The sequence below is a fragment of the Canis lupus genome, chromosome 25, assembly GCF_003254725.2.
Source record: "Canis lupus dingo isolate Sandy chromosome 25, ASM325472v2, whole genome shotgun sequence".
In the NCBI taxonomy this organism is placed as follows: domain Eukaryota; kingdom Metazoa; phylum Chordata; class Mammalia; order Carnivora; family Canidae; genus Canis; species Canis lupus.
This window is the reverse complement of record NC_064267.1, coordinates 16,820,518-16,844,643: the sequence shown is the minus strand read 5'-3', so window position 1 is coordinate 16,844,643 and position 24,126 is coordinate 16,820,518. Positions and strand designations below refer to the sequence as shown.

General features: G+C 36.4%; 1 protein-coding gene across 3 annotated transcripts in view; it reads right to left on the bottom strand.

Moving 5' to 3' along the window:
• Positions 1 to 1,761: 1,761 nt before the first annotated feature.
• MICU2 (mitochondrial calcium uptake 2) overlaps positions 1,762 to 24,126 on the bottom strand; it is a 126,304-nt gene continuing 103,939 nt past the window's right edge. For all 3 annotated transcript variants that reach the window (XM_025462723.3, XM_049101289.1, XM_049101290.1), the window contains 5 exons: positions 18,797 to 18,894; positions 8,506 to 8,677; positions 5,020 to 5,128; positions 3,981 to 4,138; positions 1,762 to 2,401 (listed from right to left, as the gene is read on the bottom strand). In XM_025462723.3, the coding sequence (XP_025318508.1) occupies positions 2,297 to 2,401; positions 3,981 to 4,138; positions 5,020 to 5,128; positions 8,506 to 8,677; positions 18,797 to 18,894 (642 nt within the window). In that variant the 3' untranslated portion in view covers positions 1,762 to 2,296. The remainder of the gene's footprint in view (positions 2,402 to 3,980; positions 4,139 to 5,019; positions 5,129 to 8,505; positions 8,678 to 18,796; positions 18,895 to 24,126) is intronic.

The window sequence follows — 24,126 nt, the reverse complement described above, 5'->3', positions numbered from 1 at the left end:
ATGTAAATGCTATGGGGTGGGGAAAACATGAAAATGAAAAGTATGGGTGTATGGGCCAGTAGTTTTATAGGGCTGGAGCATGGTATCCATGGATGTTCTGGAGTGTGGCCAGAGGGAGTCAGTGTCAGGTAAGAAGCTGGAAAAATTGAGACTGTGAAAACACCAGACACTAATCCTGGTTTTTGACTTTTACACTCCTAATGTTGACTCATAAGGACAATTGGGCAGACAGACAGGAGAGAGCCAGATAGTATTTTTATGGCTAAGAGGAAATGATGGAGGATGCACATCCTTCACTTGTACTGCTTATCCTTTTCCTTGGTCTGGTTTTACAATAAAGAAACACAAAAGCTAGTTATTTCTAAAATAATGAGTTAGCACATATTTGTTTCATAATCAGCAGCAAAGTAAATGTGTTTCTATAATTGGGCAAAAGTCTTTACCACTTATCATTCTTAAGCATCAATTATACAAGTCTTCCATGTAGCAGATTAGCATGTTTCCAGGCCTTATCATTTAACTGTGAGGGACAGATTTTTCTTGTTCCAGTAATCAATTAATTAATTATCAGTGTAAACTCACGGATTCTTAGTTTATTCAATAGGCTATGTTCCATTACTGACATTAATTACTTTGATACTCAAATGGAACCATATTTGGCCAGGGAGAGCCCCTTTACATTGGCGTTGTCCTTTTTTTTTTTTTTAATTAATTAATTTATTTATGATGGTCACACACACACACACACAGAGAGAGAGAGAGAGAGAGGCAGAGACACAGGCAGAGAGAGAAGCAGGCTCCATGCACGGGGAGCCCGATGTGGGATTCGATCCCAGGTCTCCAGGATCGCGCCCTGGGCCAAAGGCAGGCGCTAAACCGCTGCGCCACCCAGGGATCCCTGGCATTGTCCTTTCAATATGTACTCCAGGCTCATCTGGTACTTTTCCTGCTCTAGTCTCAGAATCAGCCATTTAACCAGGGAATGGAACATGTTTTAAATATTTGCCAAATTCTTGTTTGAAAAGCATATTTAAAAAAAATAATTTGCATTTACTGTGTTAAAAAATGCATTTATAACAGCATTTTATATTTAATGCCAATTTTTAGTGACATTTTAAACATTTACCCACAATCCAATATATCCCATGAGACCCTGATATTATGATCAAGATTCCCCCAATTACACTGATTTTTTTTTTTGTTTGCCTTTTTAAAAAAAAAAACCTCATGACCTCAAGATCAAGACCTAAGAGCTCAACAGTTGGACACTCAACCAACTGAGCCACCCAGGTGCCCCACTAGGTTTTTGAATTAAAAAAAAAAAAAACCTTTAAAAAAAAAAAAGATTTTATTTATTTATTGATGAGACACACACATACACACACACACACAAACACACACACAGAGAGAGAGAGAGAGAGAGAGAGAGAGGCAGAGACACAGGCAGAGGGAAAAGCAGGCTCCATGCAGGGAGCCTGATGTGGGACTCGATCCCGGGACTCCAGGATCATACCCTGTGCCAAAGGCAGGCACTAAACTGCTGAACTACCCAGGGATCCTCGAGTTTAAAAATTTTTTAAAGTAATCTCTACACCCAATGGAGGTTCAAACCTACAACCCCAAGATCAAGAGATTGAGCCAGCCAGGGGCCCCACCACTCACACTAGTTTTTAAGAACATAAACTAATGAGGCTGTAAAGGGATGAGAGTATTTACATTTGTAAAAAAATAATGTTTAAAACACATGTAAAACAATACATGTAATTTTTGTATCTGTATAAATATTTTATTCTGTTTTCACATAGGATATTGGGATTTACATATTATTTTAGAGAAAATTAATATACAGCTAACAAGCAAAATACACAAGGAGCTTATGAGATATGACATACAATGAGAAAACCTGAGATGTTTTAAATTTAATTTGCCTTACTGGGATCATCAGGACTCCTGGATGTGATATTGGCCTGTGTATCAAATATTTTTTTCTGTAAGTACTAGCCGACACCTTTCTGAAGAGCACATGGTAATACTGTGTCTAAGAAGTCCGTGAATAACTAGGTTTTCCATCTTATCAAAGTACAAAGCATTACTTCAATTCTAGATCCTCTGATAGAATCCAGTATCTATTTTTACTAAGTTCTTTGATGAAATTTTATTAAGAAATTATTGAATCAGAAAGTAAATACAAGGCATCTTTATATTACAAAGAAAATCAAGATAAGTATCTAGTACTTAAAAAAATTTCTAAATTACTAGTACATTTGGAGCAATATAGTTCCCATATTAGCTTTTTCTAAAAGAGACCTTTTCCAGCTTGTTTCCAGACTTCTTTTACTCCTTTAATGCTTTCTCTTTTCACACATTTCCAGTATTCCTGTATACTTTGTTGTTGTGGTACCTGTTAACCAAAGATAAAAGTAAAGAGATCACTCTCTTCAAGGTTAAACATGATTTCATGTGAGCTCTTTTACTATTTCCCACACGCCTCCAAAAAGTACTTGAGGTAGATTATGTTGTAAAAGATGACTGCAACAGAACTAACTGTAAGTAAGACAGGATAAAAGGCAAAACAGTGAACATGATGTAAGATTATCCTTAGGGTAACTAAAGAATGGAGGCTGACTAAGCATACATGATTGGAACTTCCTCCCTAAGAAGATAATGAAGACTTTGGGTGATCTTCTTCCACCTATTGGTTTTAAAATGTAATTATTTCATAATGCTTTATGATATGTTTCCCTTTTTACGGTGAACTTTATTTAGCCATGTGGAATAAAAATTCTAAGCCTAAAACTTTGGTTTAGCCTTGCCTAAATTAAAAAGAAACTATATTTGATAAGAATCTTTAAGAAGAAATAATATATTTCACCTGAGTGCTCTGTGAATTAGAAAGTTCTGTATGGGTATTATTCCTCTCGGTTAAACAAGAAAGTAAAGGTTAGAAAATATTTGTATCCTGGTGATCACAGGATCAAAGCATTACTGGATATCTGCCAAATGGAAGCAAAAGTTAATTTAGATTTTATATATATAATATAAATATATAGAATATATAAAATACACATATGTATGTGTGTATATATGTTCTTTTTCTGATCGATTTACAGGTCTTCTATTTAGTGTCTTTTGAGAAATGGCAGAGACTGCTTGGTATATTAAATTGTTAACTGTGAAGGCTGGTTTAATTTCCAGGGATACGATTAACTATGAGGTACCGGGTGACTACAAAGCTTGTAAAACATATTTGCTTAAAGAAATCATACATGTTCATTTTCCATAAATAATGTTCATGGGAGGAAATGAATGTGCTTTTCTGAGTTGTAAATAGATAGTTTTATTCTCTCCCTCATTCTCTCTCATCTTCTGGCCTAACCTGCTTATCACATAGTTCTCTTTCCACTCTTGTTTACAGCCTGCAGACTATTTTATGGGAGTGCTTCTAGCATAGCAGATTCGAATTTAAACAAAATTTTGAGTTTTATTTGTCCCACAGACTAATATGTGAATTTGAATGCAATGATAATGGCTAACACGTATTTTGTGTGTCTTAGGCATTATACTAAGTATTCTACATGTAATTCTTATAAAATTTTTTCTGGGAGATCCTGTTTCCTCATTGCACATAGATGAGAAACATGAGGCTCTGAAAAATTAAGTGGCTTTGCAAGATTAGGCAGTTATTAAAGTGACAGGGCTGGGATTTGAAATTAGGTGTGTCTAACTACAGAGCCCAAAGCAAAATTCTAGGCTATGATTTCTGAACCGGATTTCTGGTTAGATTTATTAAAAAAAAAAAAACAAAAAAACATACTGGATCCCACCTCTAGGAGATATCTCGGTGTTGTGATCATAGCTTATAATCTCTTTATAAATAATAAAACTTCCACTTAAGACTACAGATTTGCCCAAATTCGAGGTGTAATATCATTCATTTAATTACATGTAAACATAGTTATTTAAAAAATCAAAATCTTTACCCATAAACCTCGATGCATCCTGTTTTTTAAAACCCCAAGAAACTCTCCATGACTAAGACATTCATCACCATCCACATCAAAGATCTTGAAGACAGTGTCCAAAATATTGTTTGAGAGCTCCTGTCCAGTTGCTACTTTCACGGCCCTCTTAAATTCCGCTGAAAGAAAACATAAGACAACTCATCAACTATGTGAAATAGTCTAAGTGGAATTAATCTACATTTTATTATTTAAGAAGCAAAAACAAATCTAAACGTTCATTAATGAAAAGTAAAACAAAACCAAAAATACTCATTAAGAACATATTGAAATAATAAATTTGGTTGAGAAATGTCATGAAAGTAACTGAAAGAAAAGCAGGCTATTTTAATTTAAAAAATTTTAGGGCAGCCCGGGTGGCTCAGCAGTTTAGCGCTGCTTTCAGCCCAGGGCCTGATCCTGGAGTCCCGGGATCAAGTCCCACACTGGGCTCCCTGCATGGAGCCTGCTTCTCCCTCTGCCTGTGTCTCCGCCTCTCTCTCTCTCCTCTCTGTGTATTCTCATGAATGAATGAATAAAATCTTAAAAAATTTTTTAAAAAAATTTGTATTAATTAATTAGCTATTACTATTTTTAAAGATTTTATTTATTTATTCATGAGAGACAGAGAGAGAGAGAGAGGCGGAGACACAGACAGAGGGAGAAGCAGACTCCATGCAGGGAGCCCGATGTGGGACTCGATCCGGAGTCCCGGGATCAGCCCTGGGGCAAAGGCAAATGCTCTACCACTGAGCCACCCAGGCATCCCTTAATCAATGTTTTAAAGAAGGTATTTAAATATTTCTTTTCCCTTCTTAGGGAGAAATAAGGAAGTAAAAGCAAATAAAGTAACTGTTAACTGTGAGAGTCAATGTGTTAAGTCCAGAGTAACCACAATGAATTAATTAAAAGGCCAATGAATTGTTTTACTGACAACTGGCTCCTTGACATACATTCTAGTTGAAGAACAGAGTGATATTGTTTATAGATGACAAAAATTAAACTAAGTCATATAACTTACCCAGTCTGACAGGACGATGAGCTAAACTAAACATTTGCATGGCAATAGCAAAGTCTTCCAAGTGAGTCGTAAAATGACAAAATGACTTGAACTCATCCAAACTAATACTCTAATAAAATAACAAAAGTGAATTTTAATTACAAATTTGTAAATACATTAAATAATCTTAGAATATACACACAAGTCCTGTTTCTATCATAAAGCTTATGAACTTTTACAGCTTTCTAAGAAAGTTTATTAAAAAGAATGGGTAAGGCCACAGTGTATGGTTGCACAGACTGCACACTGGGTGAAAGGGGTCTCCTGCAGCAGGGCAAGACCTGGGGTGGCCTTGTGTTACTGACTGAATTGTCTCCTCAAAATGCATAGGTTGAAACCCTAATACCCAATATGATTGTATTTGGAGACAAGGCTGTTAGGGAGGCAGCTAAGGCTGAGTGAAGTCATCAGGGTAGGACTCTAATCTGATAGAGGACTAGCGTCCCCATAAAATAAAGGAAGAGACTACCAGTGCTCTCTCACTCTGCGTGTTAAGTATAGAGGAAAGGCCATGTGTGGACACGGTGAGAAAACAGGTGATCTGTGAACCAGGAGGAGAGACTTCACAGAAAACCAACCTGCCAGCACCCTGATCTTAGACTTCCAGGCTCCAGAATTTTGAGAAAATAAATCTGTTGTTTAAGTCATCCAGCCTGGAGTATTTTTTATGGAAGCCTAAGGAAACTAATACATACTGTTAAGTGGTCCGCCTCCTTGCTTTTCTGCCCACAGCACTGAGTAAGAGCACTGGGTTTTGGAGTTAGAGGAACCTATGTTGAAATTCCAGTTCTGCCATTTACTATGTGCATGGTCTTAGCCTCTTTAAGCCTTAAGTAAGTAACCTTTCACGAATTAAGTGATTTGTTCACCATCTACTAAATGGAATATCAGGATTCATTTGAACCTTGGTTCATCTGACTTTAAAACCTATGCACATAAAAACAAAACAAAAAATAAGTTAGAAAAACTAGTTTTTCCATTGAAAAAGTAAGTTAAGTCTAAAAAAGTTTCTCTTTATAGGGACCCTTCAGGATCATGTTCTCTGCTTAGGTGTGGTCTTTTTTTTTTTTTTTTTTTGAAGATTTTATTTATTTATTTGTAAGAGACAGAGAGAGAGAGAGGCAGAGACACATGCAGAGGGAGAAGCAGGCTCCATGAAGGGAGCCCGATGTGGGACTCAATCCCGGGACTCCAGGATCACGCCCTGGGCCGAAGGCAGGCGCTAAACCGGTGAGCCACCCAGGGATTCCCCCTTATGTGTGGTCTTATTCAAGTTTTACTGCTTTCAACCTTTGTGAACTTATGGAATTTTTACTTTTAAAATTTTAACTAAGTTTTTGAAGAGGTAACATATAGATGGTAGAAAAATTCTAACTATGGTCTGTGTAGGTCACTTGTGAGAATCTAATGGCATTTTTATGGGAACCCATTAGTGTTCACCATTATCTCTTCTCTTTGGATTCCTGCACATATGAAAGATTACACTTTTTTGCCTCTTTGCAGTTACGTGGGGGTCATGTGATTAGTCTGGTCAATAGCCAAGTGTGATGTTTCTAGGCCAAAACATTTACTTGCTGGAATGTACTCACTCCTCCTTTCTTTTCCTGACATAAGCTCTGCAGATGATGTTTTTTCCAGATGGTAAAGCTCCAAGATGACAGAACTTGGGAGAGTCTGGGTCACTGCGCAACTGTATGCAGAGCCTCCTACCAGCCCACAATGGAAATGTAGCATGATTGAGAAAGAAATCTTTCTTGTGTTAGTCATGGAGATTTCAGGGTTAATTTGTAATTGCAACAAACCTAGGCTGTTCTGACTAATATAACCATTACATTTATAGATGAATCTAAGGGAGAACTGCTATTAAGATTTCCCATTCAGGGATCCCTGGGTGGCGCAGCGGTTTGGCGCCTGCCTTTGGCCCAGGGCGCGATCCTGGAGACCTGGGATCGAATCCCACGTCGGGTTCCCGGTGCATGGAGCCTGCTTCTCCCTCTGCCTGTGTCTCTGCCTCTCTCTCTCTCTGCGTGTGTGACTATCATAAATAAATAAAAATTAAAAAAAAAAAAAAAAAAAAAAGATTTCCCATTCAATAATCAGAGATGTCAATATAATTAGGTAAGTTTTCTTTAGATCCATCAAAACTTTAGTTTTTTTTTATGTATTTGTTGTTAAATTTATTTTTATTTTATTTTTTTTGTTAAATTTATTTTTAATTGTATGTTTCTATTGTAATTATAAATGGGATCTTCATTATATCTTATTCCCTTTTTCCTTGTTATAGAAATAGCTTTAAAAAATTATATAAAAATATATGCCCACTTCAAAAACATGTATTGGAACAATGAAGTAATAAAACCAATTCATAAAGTTAAAAAAATCATTTAAAATCTCACAACAGTGTATTTTTTTTTTAAAGATTTTATTTATTTATTCATGAGAGACACACAGAGAGAGAGGCAGAGACACAGGCAGAGGGAGGAGCAGGCTCCATGCAGGAAGCCCGATGTGGGGCTTGATCCCAGACCTGGGATCAAGCCCTGAACCAAAGGCAGATGCTCAGGTGTCCCTCGCAACAGTGTATTAATCATTATTAGTAGTTTGGCAATCATCATTTCACATTTATATACACACACTAGTGCCATTAAACATTTTCTAACTTTTAATCTGTACATAGGGCAGTTACTGCTAATATATCAGCACTGTAACAGGAACTTTATTGAATTTTTACTGTTTCTAATGGCTTTTCAATTTGATTCTCTTGGGTTTTCTTTTTTTTTTTTTTTTAATTTATTTTTTATTGGTGTTCAATTTACTAACATACAGAATAACACCCAGTGCCCATCACCCATTCACTCCCACCCCCCGCCCTCCTCCCCTTCTACCACCCCTAGTTCGTTTCCCAGAGTTAGCAGTCTTTACGTTCTGTCTCCCTTTCTGATATTTCCCACACATTTCTTCTCCCTTCCCTTATATTCCCTTTCACTATTATTTATATTCCCCAAATGAATGAGAACATATAATGTTTGTCCTTCTCTGACTGACTTACTTCACTCAGCTCTCTTGGGTTTTCTAGGCATATAATAACATCTCTGCAACAAAGACAACTGTGACTCCTTTCAGATGTTTATTTTCTTTTATCCTGTTAATTTACACTGGCTAAGATTTCCAGAACAATAGTAAGTAACAGTGGTGACAGTGAACATTCTTGTCTTATTCCTGACTTTACTGGAAATCCAAAAACTCATGTTTGCTATACAGATTCTATCTTAGGTAATAATTCATTCATAAGAAAACAGTATGTAAAGAACATTTCTCACCCTGATTTTATACTTAAATAATATACAGCAACATGGTTTTTGTTAATGTGCAAGTTACTTTAATTACACAAATATTTCTAACATTATTTCATCTGTACCAAGAAGCATAATAAAAAGGTATACCAACCTCTCCTGCTGTCAACTTCTCTCTTACATTTTTCCAATAGATGTCTTTATTTTCAGTGGTAGTGAAAAAAAGTAGCCACTCTGCAAAGTCTTCTTTTCTCATGAAACTCAAACCTTTAGAAAACTGAAGGAATTCCATTTCTTGAACCTCTGTTTGTAAATTCTCCATAAATCTAAATGTTAAAATACAAAATTGATGTAAGGAACTAGTAGTATTCAACTTTAATGCTGTAAACGGGATTCCAAGGCACCTTGAACATTACCTACTGAGTGGCCGGGCTCTTAAAATGTTGAGTCAAACAAAGTATTAGTTCTGTGCAAGGGGTGGGGGAGTAGAGGACACAGAGAAGCTGATTAAGTCCAATACCTGCTTCCATCTGTCACTTCCTATACTCAATTTGTGCAAATTATACTTGGCAACCTACATTCTGATAAAGATTTACAAAATTATGTAAACCATTGCATTGATGTATCTATAATAGTTTTTTTTCAACATAGAAAGAAAAATTATTCATCATCAGAGATACTTAGAATTCAGTTGGGCTATTGTTTTTTGAATGTTAATTGTAATTAATGGTTCCTAATATTTTTCAGATACCAAACTTGACCAGCATAATCAATGGCTTTGCATCAAAAACTTAGATTTACCTAAAAACATTTATAATCCTTTGGACAATAGCATATGAATATATGATCAACATTCTTTTAAAAATAAAAACATGGCACTTTGATCAAACTATCAACAGCTCCCTTAAAAAAGTGCAGGTTGAAAGGATATCAGATTTAAAAAAATCTTCTTTGACCAAGAACGCAGAAATGCTGCACCTGATTTATTTCTAACCTAAATCATGTGAAAAGTATTATTATTTCCATGTGTCTCAATATGTTGCAGACAGTTCTATTCACTTTTCTACATGATAAAAGAACTGTACAATCTGTCATGTCACAATTTAATGGAATTATGTATGGGGTGAAAAATAGGTCTATTCCAGTTCAGTGGGAGAAAAACTGCCACTGTTAAAAAACTACTTGCTTTTGGCTCTACCTTTATCCCATAAACCTTAAAAGCATGAAGGAGGAGTTTGATTTTAGGCTTCTATCTAGTGTGACAGGTAAGAGCCTGTTACCTACAACATTTCTGAATGTGCTAGCATACATAGATTTATCAATTTATCAATAAACCTCAGGCAGAGGTTTATCTAAAATTTGAAGCAATTCCAGTTTGGGCTGAAAGATCAACAAACCTTTTACTGATATGCCTTGTCCTTTGTTTTACTGAGTTTTATTATACAGTGTACCGTGAGAAAATTCAACTTATTAGGATTCTTAAAAAAAATGCTTTACTTGCAAATGAGTGTACAGTGAATTTATGAAAGTAGAAAATATGGTATAAACATATTACTAACTTGTTCCTTTCCTTTCTCTTTTTCTTCAGGCCCTGAGGTTGAAATATAAATTTAACTGCTGTTAAACTATACATGGTATAGTTTAAGCTACTTTTATCTGACTAATTATACTACTTTTGAAGAACATAAGTATATTTTAGGAAAACCATCTTTCCTATCTCTAAAATTACAGATCTTGTTATGACTTGAAAATCTTAGAACATGATTACTGGACATAAATATATGAATTGAAGAATTTATATAGTACATCAAGTCACCAGATACTTTCTTTTTAAAAATTTTTTTATTTAAAATATTTTATTTATTTATTCATGAGAGACACCAAGAGATGTAGAGACACAGGCAGAGGGAGAAACAGGCTCCATGCAGGGAGCCTGATGTGGGACTCGATCCCAGGACCTTGGGATCAAGGCCTGAGTCAAAGGCTGACACTCAACCGCTAAGCCACCCAGACGTCCTTCACTAGATACTTTCTAAACAAATTAAATAGTTTACAAATTAGTGGATTAATTGGGAACAATGGGAAAAAATGGCTTTTCATTATTATTATTATTATTATTATTATTTTAATTTTTTAGGTCATGGGGTGCTAGAGCTGGCTCTTATCAGCTCTGAGAATCCATTGTGCACACGTTTTTCTACTTTTTAATGTACAGTACCTTGAAATTGGCTTGGTATAGTATTTACATCACTCATTGGCAAATGCTACAAGTCAGGCTGTTCTTCCTGAGAGCAGATTGTTAAACGTATTTATTAGCACAGCACTGCTTATAGACATCTTTGAATTTATAAAAACTCCTCATGAATTTAGAACATTGTCAACTAATTGGTATTTTAGAATTAGTACATCAATACATCAAGAAGATGGTACATGGAAAGATCCTGAACTCAAGTCTTTCAACGGACACACAAAATCTACAGTTACATATCAATCAACTCCCTCTAAAAAAGACTTCAAAACTAGCTGGAGCTCCCGATGGCAAAGGACAAAAGGGCCACATTGTGATCTTCCTAAAAACCCTAACCCAGCATAACCAATTAGGAGGGATCTCACAAATAAGGAGCATATCCCTGAGGAGTAACAGTCCTACTCTATCAGGCATCCCAACCCCTGGCACCTACACTGCAGAGACAAGCTCCCAAAATGTTGGCCCTGAAAGTCAATGGGAGAAACAAAAAAAAGTGAGAAAAGAAATGTAGAAGAAAAGGCCCTAAAGAAAGTAGAAAAAAGGAAAAACGAGGCTGGAAAAACAGAGGTAGTGATGCAGAGTTGGTAAGTGCCATCAACAACTGTCTGAGTAGGCTGAGCATCATTTTTTTTTTCCTGAGCTATATATATATACTGATAAAGAATGGAATTTTAACAATTAAATCACTTGTTGATTTCATAACAATGAATATTCATGAGAGACATAGAGAGAGGCAGAGACATAGGCAGAGGGAGAAGCAGCCTCCCCAGGGGGAGCTGGACGCAGGACTTGATCCCAGGACCCTGGGATTTCGACCTGAGCCGAACGCAGATGCTCAACCACTAAGCCACCCAGGTGCCCTTATCATAATGAATAAACACTGAAATTCCAGCAGACAGAGCTTAAATTATACTTTGGTTTTTATTTAATTGGCTAACACGCATTTCAGACATTTTTTAAAAGTTTATTTACATAATCTCTAAACCCAGTGTGGGACTCGAACTCACAACCCTGAAATGAAGAGTCGAATGTTCTTTCAACTGAGCCAGCTAGGTGCTCCAAAGTATTTAGTCTTTTGACTAATTGTAAAAGTAAAAAACCAAAAACCAACCAAACCAATTTAAAAAACAACTCAAACAAATCACAATTTATCCACATGCTCCCTCACTAACTGATAAGTTTCTCCTAACATGTGGTAGTATCTACTTAATGTGTCTTCTGTCCCTCTGGTCACCTGGTCTAGTGCTAATTCCTTGAAAGCCCATTCAGTGTACCCAACCACCTACTGTGGGACTAATTCTTTCAGAAACTATGTGATTTAAATCTTTTAATAGAAACCTGAGTCTGAATCTTATCTCTTCAATTTCTAATATATATAACCTGGACCAAGCCCCTTATTAATCTCCTCAAATTCCAGTTGTATAAAGGGAAGACTCCTATATGACTTTCTTAGAACAGGTGAAATAATGTATGTGAAATACTCAGACAAATATCAGGCATGCAGTGATGGCACTGAGGATGCAGACTCTAAATTGCTTCAGCCTCTCTCTTGCTCACACCCTCAGCTCCCTGGGGCTGTGGAAGGCCTTCTCCAAGGGCAGCCTGGAGAAAATCATACAACTGCACATAGTGACACCAGCAGAAATTAATGGTCTCCACCTTTAACAGGGTCCTCAGCCTTGCCCACACCCTGCTGCCAGGCTAGAGAGCTCTCCTTTATTTCACTCTGTGGCTATTTCAATCCGTTTATATTCTCTACAAGTCTATCTCACTGGCTTTCTATCTGTCCTCAGCAGATGATCTGGCCAACTTCTCAGAGAAACTAGAGGTCACTACTTAGGAAATGCTCTCATTGTCTTGCTATCACTTGGGGAGTGTTAAAAGCATGCAGTCCTCTTCTCCCCACCTCCAATCTCCTTTCTGTCTCAGTGAAAGGAGGAGTCCCTTTTCCTGTTGGCAGCTACCTGTACTCTGAATTCCACTTATATTCCTTTATTTCTTTCTACTCAGAGGACTTGCTCCTCTAGTGATTCCCATTCACACCTGCATTCAGTCTTTCCCTCTTCACATCATCATTTAAACATGTGAGGAAATCTTTCTTACATTCCTCTCTTGCTACTGCCCCCTCTCTTCCTTTGCTATAGTCAATCTCCTTGAAAGAATTACCTATATTTTTTTCTCTACTCACCCTTCACTCACTCCTCAACCCACTGCAATCTGCTTTCTGCTCCCATCGACCACGTCCACCCTACATTCATCATTTTCTTTCCTAAACTTGTTCTTCCTTGTGTTCTCTAGCTCAGTGAACAGGTATCACCTGTTTCACTGGCTCCAATCAGAAGTCAGGCAGTAGCTCAGATTTCTCCCCCTTTACTCTTCATCCAGTCAGTCACCAATACTGTTAATTCCCTTCTAAATAATCCCTTGGACTCCTCCACTCTTTTCTGTTCCCACTGCTACCACCTTCGTCTAATCATGATCCTCTCTTCTCTATTAATGCAAGTCTCTAACAGATCTTCCTGGCTTTTGTTTGATTTCCTTGGCCAATCTGTGGATCTGATGATCACCTTACTCCCCTCCTTCAAGGCTTTCATGGCTCTCTGTTGTTCTTGGCATGGCATAAAAGCCTTCACAACTGTGTCTGTGTTGACCTTCCCACCTTCATCTCTTACATGTCTGGTTAAGTCACAACAAACTTCTAGTTTCTGAACCTGCCACATCTTCTGTTGCATTTGGACATCTTATCTATTTAGTAATTATTGGGTTTGGAAAACATTGGCTTGATAAATCTTGCCAACATTATGGAAATATGGATTCTTCTGGGAAATTAAAAACATGAACTATTTGAACAGAGCAGCAGTCTATCTACATTTACATCAATTAAATTATTCTGTGGAATGAAAATAAGCTTAAAATATTTCTGAGAATTTTTTTCTAACTTAAATTCACTGTATATTGGCAGTACCAATGAACCTATCTAGGGTAAGACATTCTGTATATTGTCAGTCTGTAATCAGTAGTTTAGGCCAAATAGATAAAAACATCAATATTGTATAAAGTAAAATCTGACCCAGAGATTTAAACAAAATTACTGTTTTATTGGACTGTAAAACAGGTTTTTGAATTTAATTGCTTTATCCTTAGTGTAAAGTCTACACTGGCTAAGAAAGGTTTTTGTTCCAGAGACTTCTATGTTCTTTTGTGTGAAGAATTTAAATTTATAATTTAAGAATTTCAATAACACATGAAACAAAATCTGGAATATTGATTGGTTAAATCTGACATCAGTACCTTTTCCAATTGATAAAAGAACAATAGAATGGAGTAAGCGTGGCTAAAAAAAGTCACTTAAAATGGAGTTGGGAGGACACTGAGGCAGGGCCTATGCACATTTCCTGTCTTGGTTCTCAGAAAAATGCTAAACTTGGCTTGTTGGCAAACTGCAAACATCCTGGATGAACACGTGCTATGTGCAAGAATAGACTTGAATGGACTTTCTGTCTCGTAGTGATCCTAGCAACCGACATACAGAATAGTGTTACTATAACCCTGACAGGGCCAATCATAAAAGAACAACTTATGTGATGTGCCAAAAATTCTTCTTTTAATTTTAAAAATCCCAAGTTTCTTTGTCTCTTTGGAGCAATCTGGGTTGCTGCCTTAATTTCTGTCTCCTGAACTTGCAATTCCTAAGATCCCAAAGAAATGCCTTTATATATATATATATTATATATATATATATATATATATATAATATATATATATCATTGCTTTGTAACTTTGTTACTTGTTGGTAGGTTTAATTACATTACTAGCATATTTTCAGAAGACTTTATAAGGCTAGGGATCCTTCATAAAACAGATACAACTTCTCAATTACTACTGAATTTTCAAATCCAAAAATTGGTAATAAAAGTGGAAACAACTTTGCCATTTGTGATGAAAAATACAAGCGGTGTCTGGTTTTCTCTTCTAACTAAAAAAAAATCCTTCTCTCTGAATTTTAAAACAGTCAGTCCTTGGGGAAAAAGATGAATATGCTATAATTTTATTTTAGTTTTGAGTTTTTTCTTTAGATGTTGGATTAAGGAGCCTTCAGGAAAAGAGGCTGAGGAAACTCTAAGCTAAAGAAATATCCTGACCAAGAGAGCTGGGGTATATGCAAACAGAGAAAACAGTCAGAGAAAAGAATTCCCTAAGAAGAGAGATCTGGGAGCTGGAAAACAAAGCTGCCAAAAAGTCTAAAAATAATTTAAGTTGATATGAGTTTGACACATATTCTGAGAGCTTACCATGTATTACATTGTGTGTACTTTAATATATTATATCACTTAATTCTTAGACTTTTCATGTGGGAGGATAGGATATTAACATAAATAAGAGTAGGAAGAATCGAATAAACATTAAGAAAGGAGATATTTGCACGAATTAGAGATCTCTTTTCCTTTATTAGGTTACAGTAAAATTGTTATAATTTATAATCTTTAAATTTACTTTTATATTTACTCCTAACTCTCTAAAGTGGACAGGACAAGCATCACTTTATAAATTTTTACAAAGAATAAAAAAAGGCACATGATTACTTTCTCAAGACCATACAGCTAAATAAACCGCATAAATAGGATTACAGCTATTTGTATCCCAAGTCCAGTGCTTTTTCTCTTTTAGACTGCTGCCAACTTCTAAAATTTTGGAATTTAGTATTTGTACTTGTCTATTAAAATATAAAGTGGTTTTAAAGAAAAAGCAGCTGAATTTCAGAAGCTGAAGTATGACTTCATGCTTAAAACTGTGATTTTAGTTGTTCTCTGCTGATAGATGCTATAAAAAAAGTTTATGTAATTTAAAATTTATTGCTGGTCTTACTACAGTTGTTAAAAAAATATATTACACAGTATCCTTTTTATAGGACCCATGGGAAGCTTTCTTTTTGGCCCTATGGGGGACAAATGTCCCCCCACCTTGTGTCGAATCAGTGAGCTTCTAACTTAGGGATGCAGTGAATTGTGTAACTGATCATGTAACCCTCTTCATATCATCTGTCAAATTTGTGGTTTATTCTTATCAAGTGCATAGAATCTCAAGATTTGCACTTTGTGTATTAGCCTAATTGCTGGCTCCATTTTATGAAACTATCATTGTTTTTCTTTTCTTCATCCTTCTCACCTGTTTCTGATAAGCCATCTACTTATATCTTTTTTTTTTTTAAGATTTTATTTATTTATTTATTCATGAAAGACACAGAGGAGAGAGGCAGAGACACAGGCAGAGGGAGAAGCAGGCTCCATGCAGGGAGCCTGATGTGGGACTTGATCCCAGGACTCCAGGATCACGCCCTGGGCCAAAGGCAAGCACTAAACCACCAAGCCACCCAAGGATTCCCCATCTACTTATATCCTATTACAAATGCCAATTTATAGCTGGACCGTTGTTCAGAATAATTATATATAGCCAACATATTAAAATTATATATTACTCAATATATTCATTATATATAATCACACAATAAATTAACATATATATATATATATATATATATATACACATTTATTAAGTAGATATTAGCACTGTGATTTCACAGATGAAGAAATAGAGACTAGGGACTCAGGTTAAATCCCATTTAATAAATGATGAAGTATGAACCTAAGTATGTCTAAATTGCAAATATGTGTTTTTCAAAATCAATAATACTGTTTTCTCTAAATGAGATGCTGATATCTATAGGCAAACATTTTAAGTAGCTACTACAAAAGCTGTAATTTTGTGTCACCTTCCTTGCCTTTCCTTGAAACTAATAAACTATATCTCCTGAAACAATATCCCTTATCAGAGAAGCTATAAGAAGGTGGCTGAGACCAAGCTCAAACATCTCTTTTCTAAAGAAAAGGATACATTAATTATACTCCGGTAACGGTAAAAATCAAACTCAAAGCTCCAAATAACACAGACCACAGGGAGATCCCTGGGTGGCTCAGTGGTTAGCTCCTGCTTTCAGCCCAGGGTGTGATCCTGGAGTCCCGGGATCAAGTCTCACATCACGCTCCCTGCATGGAGCCTGCTTCTCCTTCTGCCTGTGTCTCTGCCTCTCTCTCTCTCATGAATAAATTAAAAAAAAAAAAAACAAAAAAACACAGACCACAAAAATTTTCATGGAAATTTTATTATTAATTTGGTCAGTATGTTGGTAAAAAGTTTTTAGAAACATTATATATATATACACAGAAGCTATTTTCTGTTACTTTATGACTTATGCAAAATTTTAAAGACATTTTATGATTATTAATTCTAGCTAGTATAATAATAATTTTAACTTTAGGAGAACTCTGTTCTCTTTTTAAAAATATATTTTATTTATTTATTCATGAGAGACACATAGAGAGAGCATGAGGCAGAGACATAGGCAGAGGAAGAAGCAGGCTCCACACAAAGAGCTGGATGCAGGACTTGATCCCAAGACCCTGGGATCACGCCTTGAGCCGAGGCTAGAGGCTCAATGCTGAGCCACCTAGGCGTCCCTAGGAGAACTTTGTTCTGTCCAAGAGACAAATTTTCAAAAACTGCATTTAAAGCATTTGTTGTTAATTGGATGTTTTTTAAACTGCATGATGGCAAGCCAAATCTCACGGAGTTCATTTTTTAGAGAAATGCTAGTAAATTTAAAAAAAAAAAATAAGTAAGGATTTTAAGATTTATTTATTTATTTATTTATTCATAGAGATGCAGAGAGAGAGAGAGAGAGGCAGAGACACAGGCAGAGGGAGAAGCAGGCCCCATGCAGGCAGCCCGACGTGGGACTCGATCCAGGGTCTCAACGCCCTGGGCCGCAGGCGGCGCTAAGCCGCTGCGCCACCGGGGCTGCCCAGATTTTAAATAAAAGTACTCCCTTTAAAGAAAATTAAATTTACAACAACTTTAAAAATTAACTAGCTCAGGGAGTCTTAAAATGAAGGGGGAGTGGTGTATCAGTTTGAACAAGTACAGTTGATATGACAATGGCTTTGCTTGGTTTTAAATCATACTTTGAAATTTTAAGAAATGTTAAGATAGTAGTATTTTCAGGTATATAAAAAAGAGACAAAAAATTTTGTGGAGAAAAACTTCTAGAGAGGTTAAATGACCTACTGGAGTTTTGCTATGGAGAACATAGTGATTGGACATAATTCAGACTTGGGTCTTCATGCATTCTACCTCAATCCTCAATCACTAAACCCCACATTTTCATCTCCTAACTAGTTTTTGAAAACTCTACTTCAAAATCCTTATTGCCGCTACACTAGTTCAAGGTTCTCATCATTTCTTATCTGGAGTATCTCTCTCATAAAATCTATCCTTTATTCTGCTGCCAGAATGATAGGCACATCTGACCAGGTACCCTTCATTCTTCATTCTTCAGGGCCTCCTACTGTTGAGTTAATTCAAGCTTGATCTTTCAGAGTACAAAATCTTCTGCAGGCAAGTACACACTTCTCCAACCTCTGTTTTCGTTTTACCATAGTACCTTATGCTTACTACTCTAGACTCTACTGCTTATAATTCCCTTTACAAACCATACATTTTCATGCTTATATGTCTTTTCTAATGTTGTTCTCTTTTCCTCAAATGCTTTTCTGCCCAGACTATTTTTGCCTGGGTAATTCCTGCTCATCTGTCAAGATTCAGCTTAGATGCCATTTCCTTCACAAAGTTTTCCCTGATCATCTACTCCCAAACTCCAAACTAGTACACAATGTGATCTGTGCTATCAAAAACCCCTATGCATCTATGATAGCTCTGACTACAAATAAATAAATAAGTAAATAAATAAATAAATAAATTTAAAAAATAAAATAAAATAAATTGTATTCTATAAAACAGATACTGGGACGCCTGGGTGGCTCAGAGGTTGAGCGTCTGCTTTTGGCTCAGAGTGTGATCCCAGAGTCCAGGATTAAGTCCAACATCAGGCTCCATGCAGGGAACTTCTCTCTCTGCCTCTGTCTCTGCCTCTCTCTCTGTCTCTCATGAATAAATAAATAAAATCTTAAAAAAAAGAAAAAGAAAACAGATACCTCCTTTTCTAATAGGTTAGATATTTTTGAGAATGTAACTTTATATTTTATAAATACCATGTCTGCAGTTCTGGGAAATGAGTATATTCAATTGTTTTGTAACTTCTTACCTATAAATTTCCCTAAATGAATATAAATATTGCATTTACCTTCGAAATTCCCTATAATGAAGTTTTCTTTCTCCTCTTTTTCCAAAGAAATGTATCTGAAGGGTTGTGGTAATTTCAGGTTCTTTTACTGTTGATTCCTATAAAAAAAAAAGGGATACAATAATTTCAAGTAATTATACCAAAGAACAAAAATGGACATGGTAGCCTGGAACTCTTAGAACAATATCCATAAAAGATACTTGTAACAACAACAACAACAACAACAACAAAGGTGGAAGAAAAAGGTGTAGCCATCCTATCTCTTGCTTTGCATAATACTTTTTTTAAAAAAAATATTTTCTTTATTTATTCATGAGAGACACAGAGAGAAGGAAGCAGAGACATCGGCAAAGGGAGAAGTAGGTTCCGTGCAGGGAGCCTGATGTGGGACTTGATCCTAGGATTCCGGGATCATGCCCTGAGCCGAAGGCAGATGCTTAAGTGCTGAGCCACCCAGATGTCTCATATAGTACTATTCTTTAACTATCTCTGCTTAAGCAGGAGAAAAACAATGAGGGCTAAAACACTCAATATACTCAAGATGGAGTTCAGCAGTAAACAAAATCTTAGAATAGTCCAAAAAGAGAGCTTAGAAATGAAATAAATATTATTTCAAAATGTGATCTTGAGGCATTTTTTAATGAAGCAGGACTGAAAGTCAGAAGGTCTGTGAATTTTTGCTGAATATTAGAAATACTTGAAAAACATCTGCTTTTCATAATTATAAAATTAATGTGATAATTCCATTAAGTACTGAGTAAAGCAGATTCACAGATTCTCCTTCAAATCTCTAGTAAACAAAAATAATCACAAAACAGAACTGCTAAAAGATTATCAGCTGCAACTAAACAATAAGGGGGATTACAAATTTAACCCAAATACCGTGAAAAAGAGCAGCTGGGAAAAGAAACACTAGATTCAGGTGTTGGATGGTCCCCCATGTCTTCTAATCCCATCCCTAACTCTACTTCTCAGAAATGGCAGGAGTGAGACTATTACATTAGAACTTCAGTAAAAACTTCAACTTAATGATAGATTAGTGGGGACAAATTGAGGACAACTCCAATAGAAGCTCTAATAGAACTTGCTAAGCTTAAACAGAGGGAAGGAGGGCTTCCAGGGTGCAGAATCCTTCACGGCACTAGGAAAGATTCTGTATGGGGTGGGATGTACCTTGGAGGGGAGGAGTGAACTGTGTCTACGATGCTTAATGAGATCAGAAGAATGAACAGAATATAGGTTCTTGAAGAAGGGCTGCATTTAGTCCAGAGGAGTCTCTTACCCCTTGCCTCTACACCTTTGGTCTACAGAACAATGGACCAAAATGCAATGCCTGCAGCTCAAAAGGACAAAGACAAATTTGTTCTAGATAAGGCATGAAGAGTATTTCATTTGTGCTTTACCATAGCAATGAGAAGATCTGGACAGAGCATAAGCATGAGCAAAAGAAACAGCATGCCAACTAAGCAACAGAACCATAGCAAGAAATAGAACAAATCAGCAAGACACAAAACACCCAGTCTAGAACACATAATGCAAGGAACAATATATGTCCCCATAAGCCCTTTATTAAAATGTTTTCTATTTTGAGATTAGAAAAAAAATTACTGATTGATGTCAAGGAGATAATTGTTTGTTTTCTTCTTGGGCATTTGTGGTTAAGATAGCGTTCAGTTTCATTCTTTTGTGTGCAGTAGCTGTCCAGTTTTCCCAACACTATTTATTAAAGAGACTGCTCTTCCCCCATTGTATATTCTTGTCTCCTTTGTTGAAAATTAACTGACCATGTACATGTGGGTTTGTTTCTGGATTATCTATATCTATAGTTCCATTGATCTGTGTTTGTTTTGTGGCAATACCACACTGTTTTATTACAGCTTTTCATAATACTGTTTGAAATAATGCACAGTAACACCTCTGGCTTTGTTCTTCTTTTTTTTAACATTCCTTTGGCTATTTAGGGTCTTTTGCAGTTCCTTCTACATAAGTTATGGTATACTAATTCTGTAAAAAATGTCATTGGAATTTTTATAGGGATTGCAGTGCATCTGTAGATTGTTTTGGGTGAATGGACACTTAACAATTTTGATTTTTCTAACATATGACACAAAATACCTTTACATTTATTTGTGTTACCTTCAATTACTTTCTTTTTTTTTTTCTTCAATTACTTTCATCAATGTCTTATAATTTTTAGTGTATAGACCTTTCATCTCCTTGGTTAAATTTATTCCTAGGTATTTCATTCTTTTTAATGCAATTGTAAATGTGATTATTTTCTTGATTTCTCCAATATTTTGTTAATGTATAGAAATGCAACACAGCTTTGTATATTAATTTTTTATCTTGCAATTTTATTGAATTCACTTATTAGTCTGACAGCTTTTTGGTGGAATCTTTAGGGTTTTCTATATACATTATCATGTCATCTGCAAATAGTGCAAGTTTTACTTCTTCCTTTCCAATTTGGATGCCTTTTATTTCTTTTGCTTGACTAATTGCTCTGGCTAGGGCTTCCAATACTATGTTGAATAAAAGTGGTAAAAGTAAGCATCCTTGTTGCTGATGTAAGATGAGTAAGAGGAGTAAGATGTTAGCTGTGGGCCTGTCATACGCAGCTCTTAATATGTTGAGGTATGTTCCCTCAACATACCTCAAATGGGGTATTACCCATTTTGTTGAGTTTTTTTAAATCATAAATAGATGCTGTATTTTCTCAAATGCTTTTTATGCATCTATTAAAATGATACAATAATTAGCCTTCATTTTGTGGATGTGGTATATATTATCTTGATTGATTTGTGGATGCTGACCATAATTGCATCCCTGGAATAAATCTCACCTTATCATGATTTAAGATCTTTTTTTTAAAAAAAAGATTTATTTATTCATGAGAGACACAGAGACAGAGAGAAAGGCAGAGACACAGGCAGAGGGAGAAGCAGGCTCCATGCAAGGAGCCCAACATGGGACTTGATCCTTGGTCTCAGGATCACACCCTGGGCTGAAGGCAGCGCTACACCGCTGAGCCACCCGGGCTGCCCATGACTTAAGATCTTTTTTAAATGTATTGTCAAATGGCCTGTTAATATTTTGTTGATGTTTATATGTATGTTCATCAGGGATATTGGCCCTGTAATTTCCTTTTCCTTCCTACCTTCCCTTCCTTCCTTCCCTACATCCTCTTTCTTCCTTTTTTTTCTGGTGTCCTTTGGTTTTGGTTATCAGGGTAATGCTGGCTTTGCAAAATGAGTTTGAGAGCATTCCTTCCTCTTCAATTTCTTGGAAGAGTCTGAGTATAGGCATTAAATGTTCTTCGAATGTTTGGTAGAATTCACCAGTGAAACCATCTCATCCTAGATTTTTGTTAGGAGGTTTCTGATTACTGATTCAATATCCCCCAATATCTGAGGTATGCGCATTCTTGGTTGGAAGATGTTTTCCTTTCATCACTTTGAAAATGTCATGCTACTCCCTTCTGGCCTGCAGAATTTCTGCCATGAAATCTTTAATAGCCTTATTGGGATTTCCTTTGTATGAAGTAATTTGTTTTTCCTCTTTCTGCTTTTGAGATTCTGTCTTTAACTTTTTTTTTTTTAAAGAGTTTATTTATTTATTCATGAAAGACACACGGAGAGAGAGGCAGAGACACAGGCAGAGGGAGAAGCAGGCTCCCTGCAAGGAGCCCGATGTGGGACTTGATCCTGGATCCTGGGATCATGCTCTGAGCCGAAGGCAGACGCTCAACCACTGAGCCACTCAGGCGCCCCCTGTCTTTAACTTCTGACATTTTAATTATAATGTGTTTTGGTATGGATTTCTTTGACCTCATCTTATTTGGAACCCTCTGAACTTCCTGTACCTGGATATCAATTTTCTTCCCCTAGCTGGGGAAGTATTCAGCCATTATTTCTTCAAATACGTATCTTGCCCTTTCCTCTCTCTTCTCCTTCTGGGACCCTTATAATGCAAGTGTTACTCTATTTGATGTTGTCCCAGAGGTCTCTTAAGTTACCTTTAAAAATATTTTTTTTTTCCCTTTTCATTGCTTTGCTTTGGTGAGTTCCACTGTGGTCTTCTAGATCACTAATCTATTCTGCTTCATCTAGTCTACCACTGAAGACCCTCTTGGTCTTTTTTTTAAGAGAGGGAGAAAGAGGTGGGGAGGGGTGGAAGGTAGAGGGGTGAGGGGGAGGGAGGGAGGGAAAGGAGGGGATGGAGGGAGAGAGGAAGAGAGAGAGAGAGAGAGAGAGACAGACAGTCTTAAGCAGGCTCCATGTCCAGTACACAGCCTAATGTGAGGCTTGATCTCACAACCCTGAGATCATGACCTGAGCTGAAATCAAGAGTTCGACACTTAATTGACTGAGCCACTCAGCGCCCCTTGGTCTTTTCTTATACTTTCTCTTTGTTGAAGTTCTCATTGTGTTCACCTACTCTCCCCACCGAGTTCCATGAGCCTCTTAATAACCATTAACTTAAATTCTTGTTCAGATAGATTACTTTTCTCTGTATCATTAAGGTCTTTTTCTGAGGTTCTGTCATGTTCTTCTGTTTCTTTTTTTTTTATTTTTAATTTTTATTTTTTTATTTTTTAGTTCTTCTGTTTCTTCATTTTGCTTGACTCTTGGTGTGTTTCTATGTATTAGCGGAAGCAGCTCTCTCTCCCACTCTTAAAGTAGTGCCCCTTGTGTAGGTGATGAAACTTCTCTTTCAACCTTACTTTTTGGTTCTTTGTTGTCTCTTGAACCTTTGTGATTGTCTAAACTACTTGATTTATTCTTGATATGACCCTACTGTTAGGGAATGCCAAGACCTGCCTATTCTAGGGGGAGGAATCTCATTTAACACTCAACTTTAGGTTGATTGGAAACAGACTCCCAGGCAGCAGCTTTTATTTATTTTTTAAAAAAGATTTTATTTATTTATTTATTTATTTATTTATTTATTTATTTATTTATTTATTTATTTTATTTATTTGAGAGAGAGAGAGAGGGAGAGACACAGGCAGAGGGAGAAGCAGGCTCCATGCAGGGAGTGCAATGTGGGACTTGATCCCGGGTCTCCAGGATCACGCCCTGGGCTGAAGGTGGCGCTAAACCGCTGAGCCACCCGGGCTGCCCAGGCAGCAGCCTTTTTTTTTTTTTTTTTTAATTTTTTTAATTTTTTTAATTTATTTTTTATTGGTGTTCAATTTACTAACATACAGAATAACCCCCAGTGCCCGTCACCCATTCACTCCCACCCCCCGCCCTCCTCCCCTTCTACCACCCCTAGTTCGTTTCCCAGAGTTAGCAGTCTTTACGTTCTGTCTCCCTTTCTGATATTTC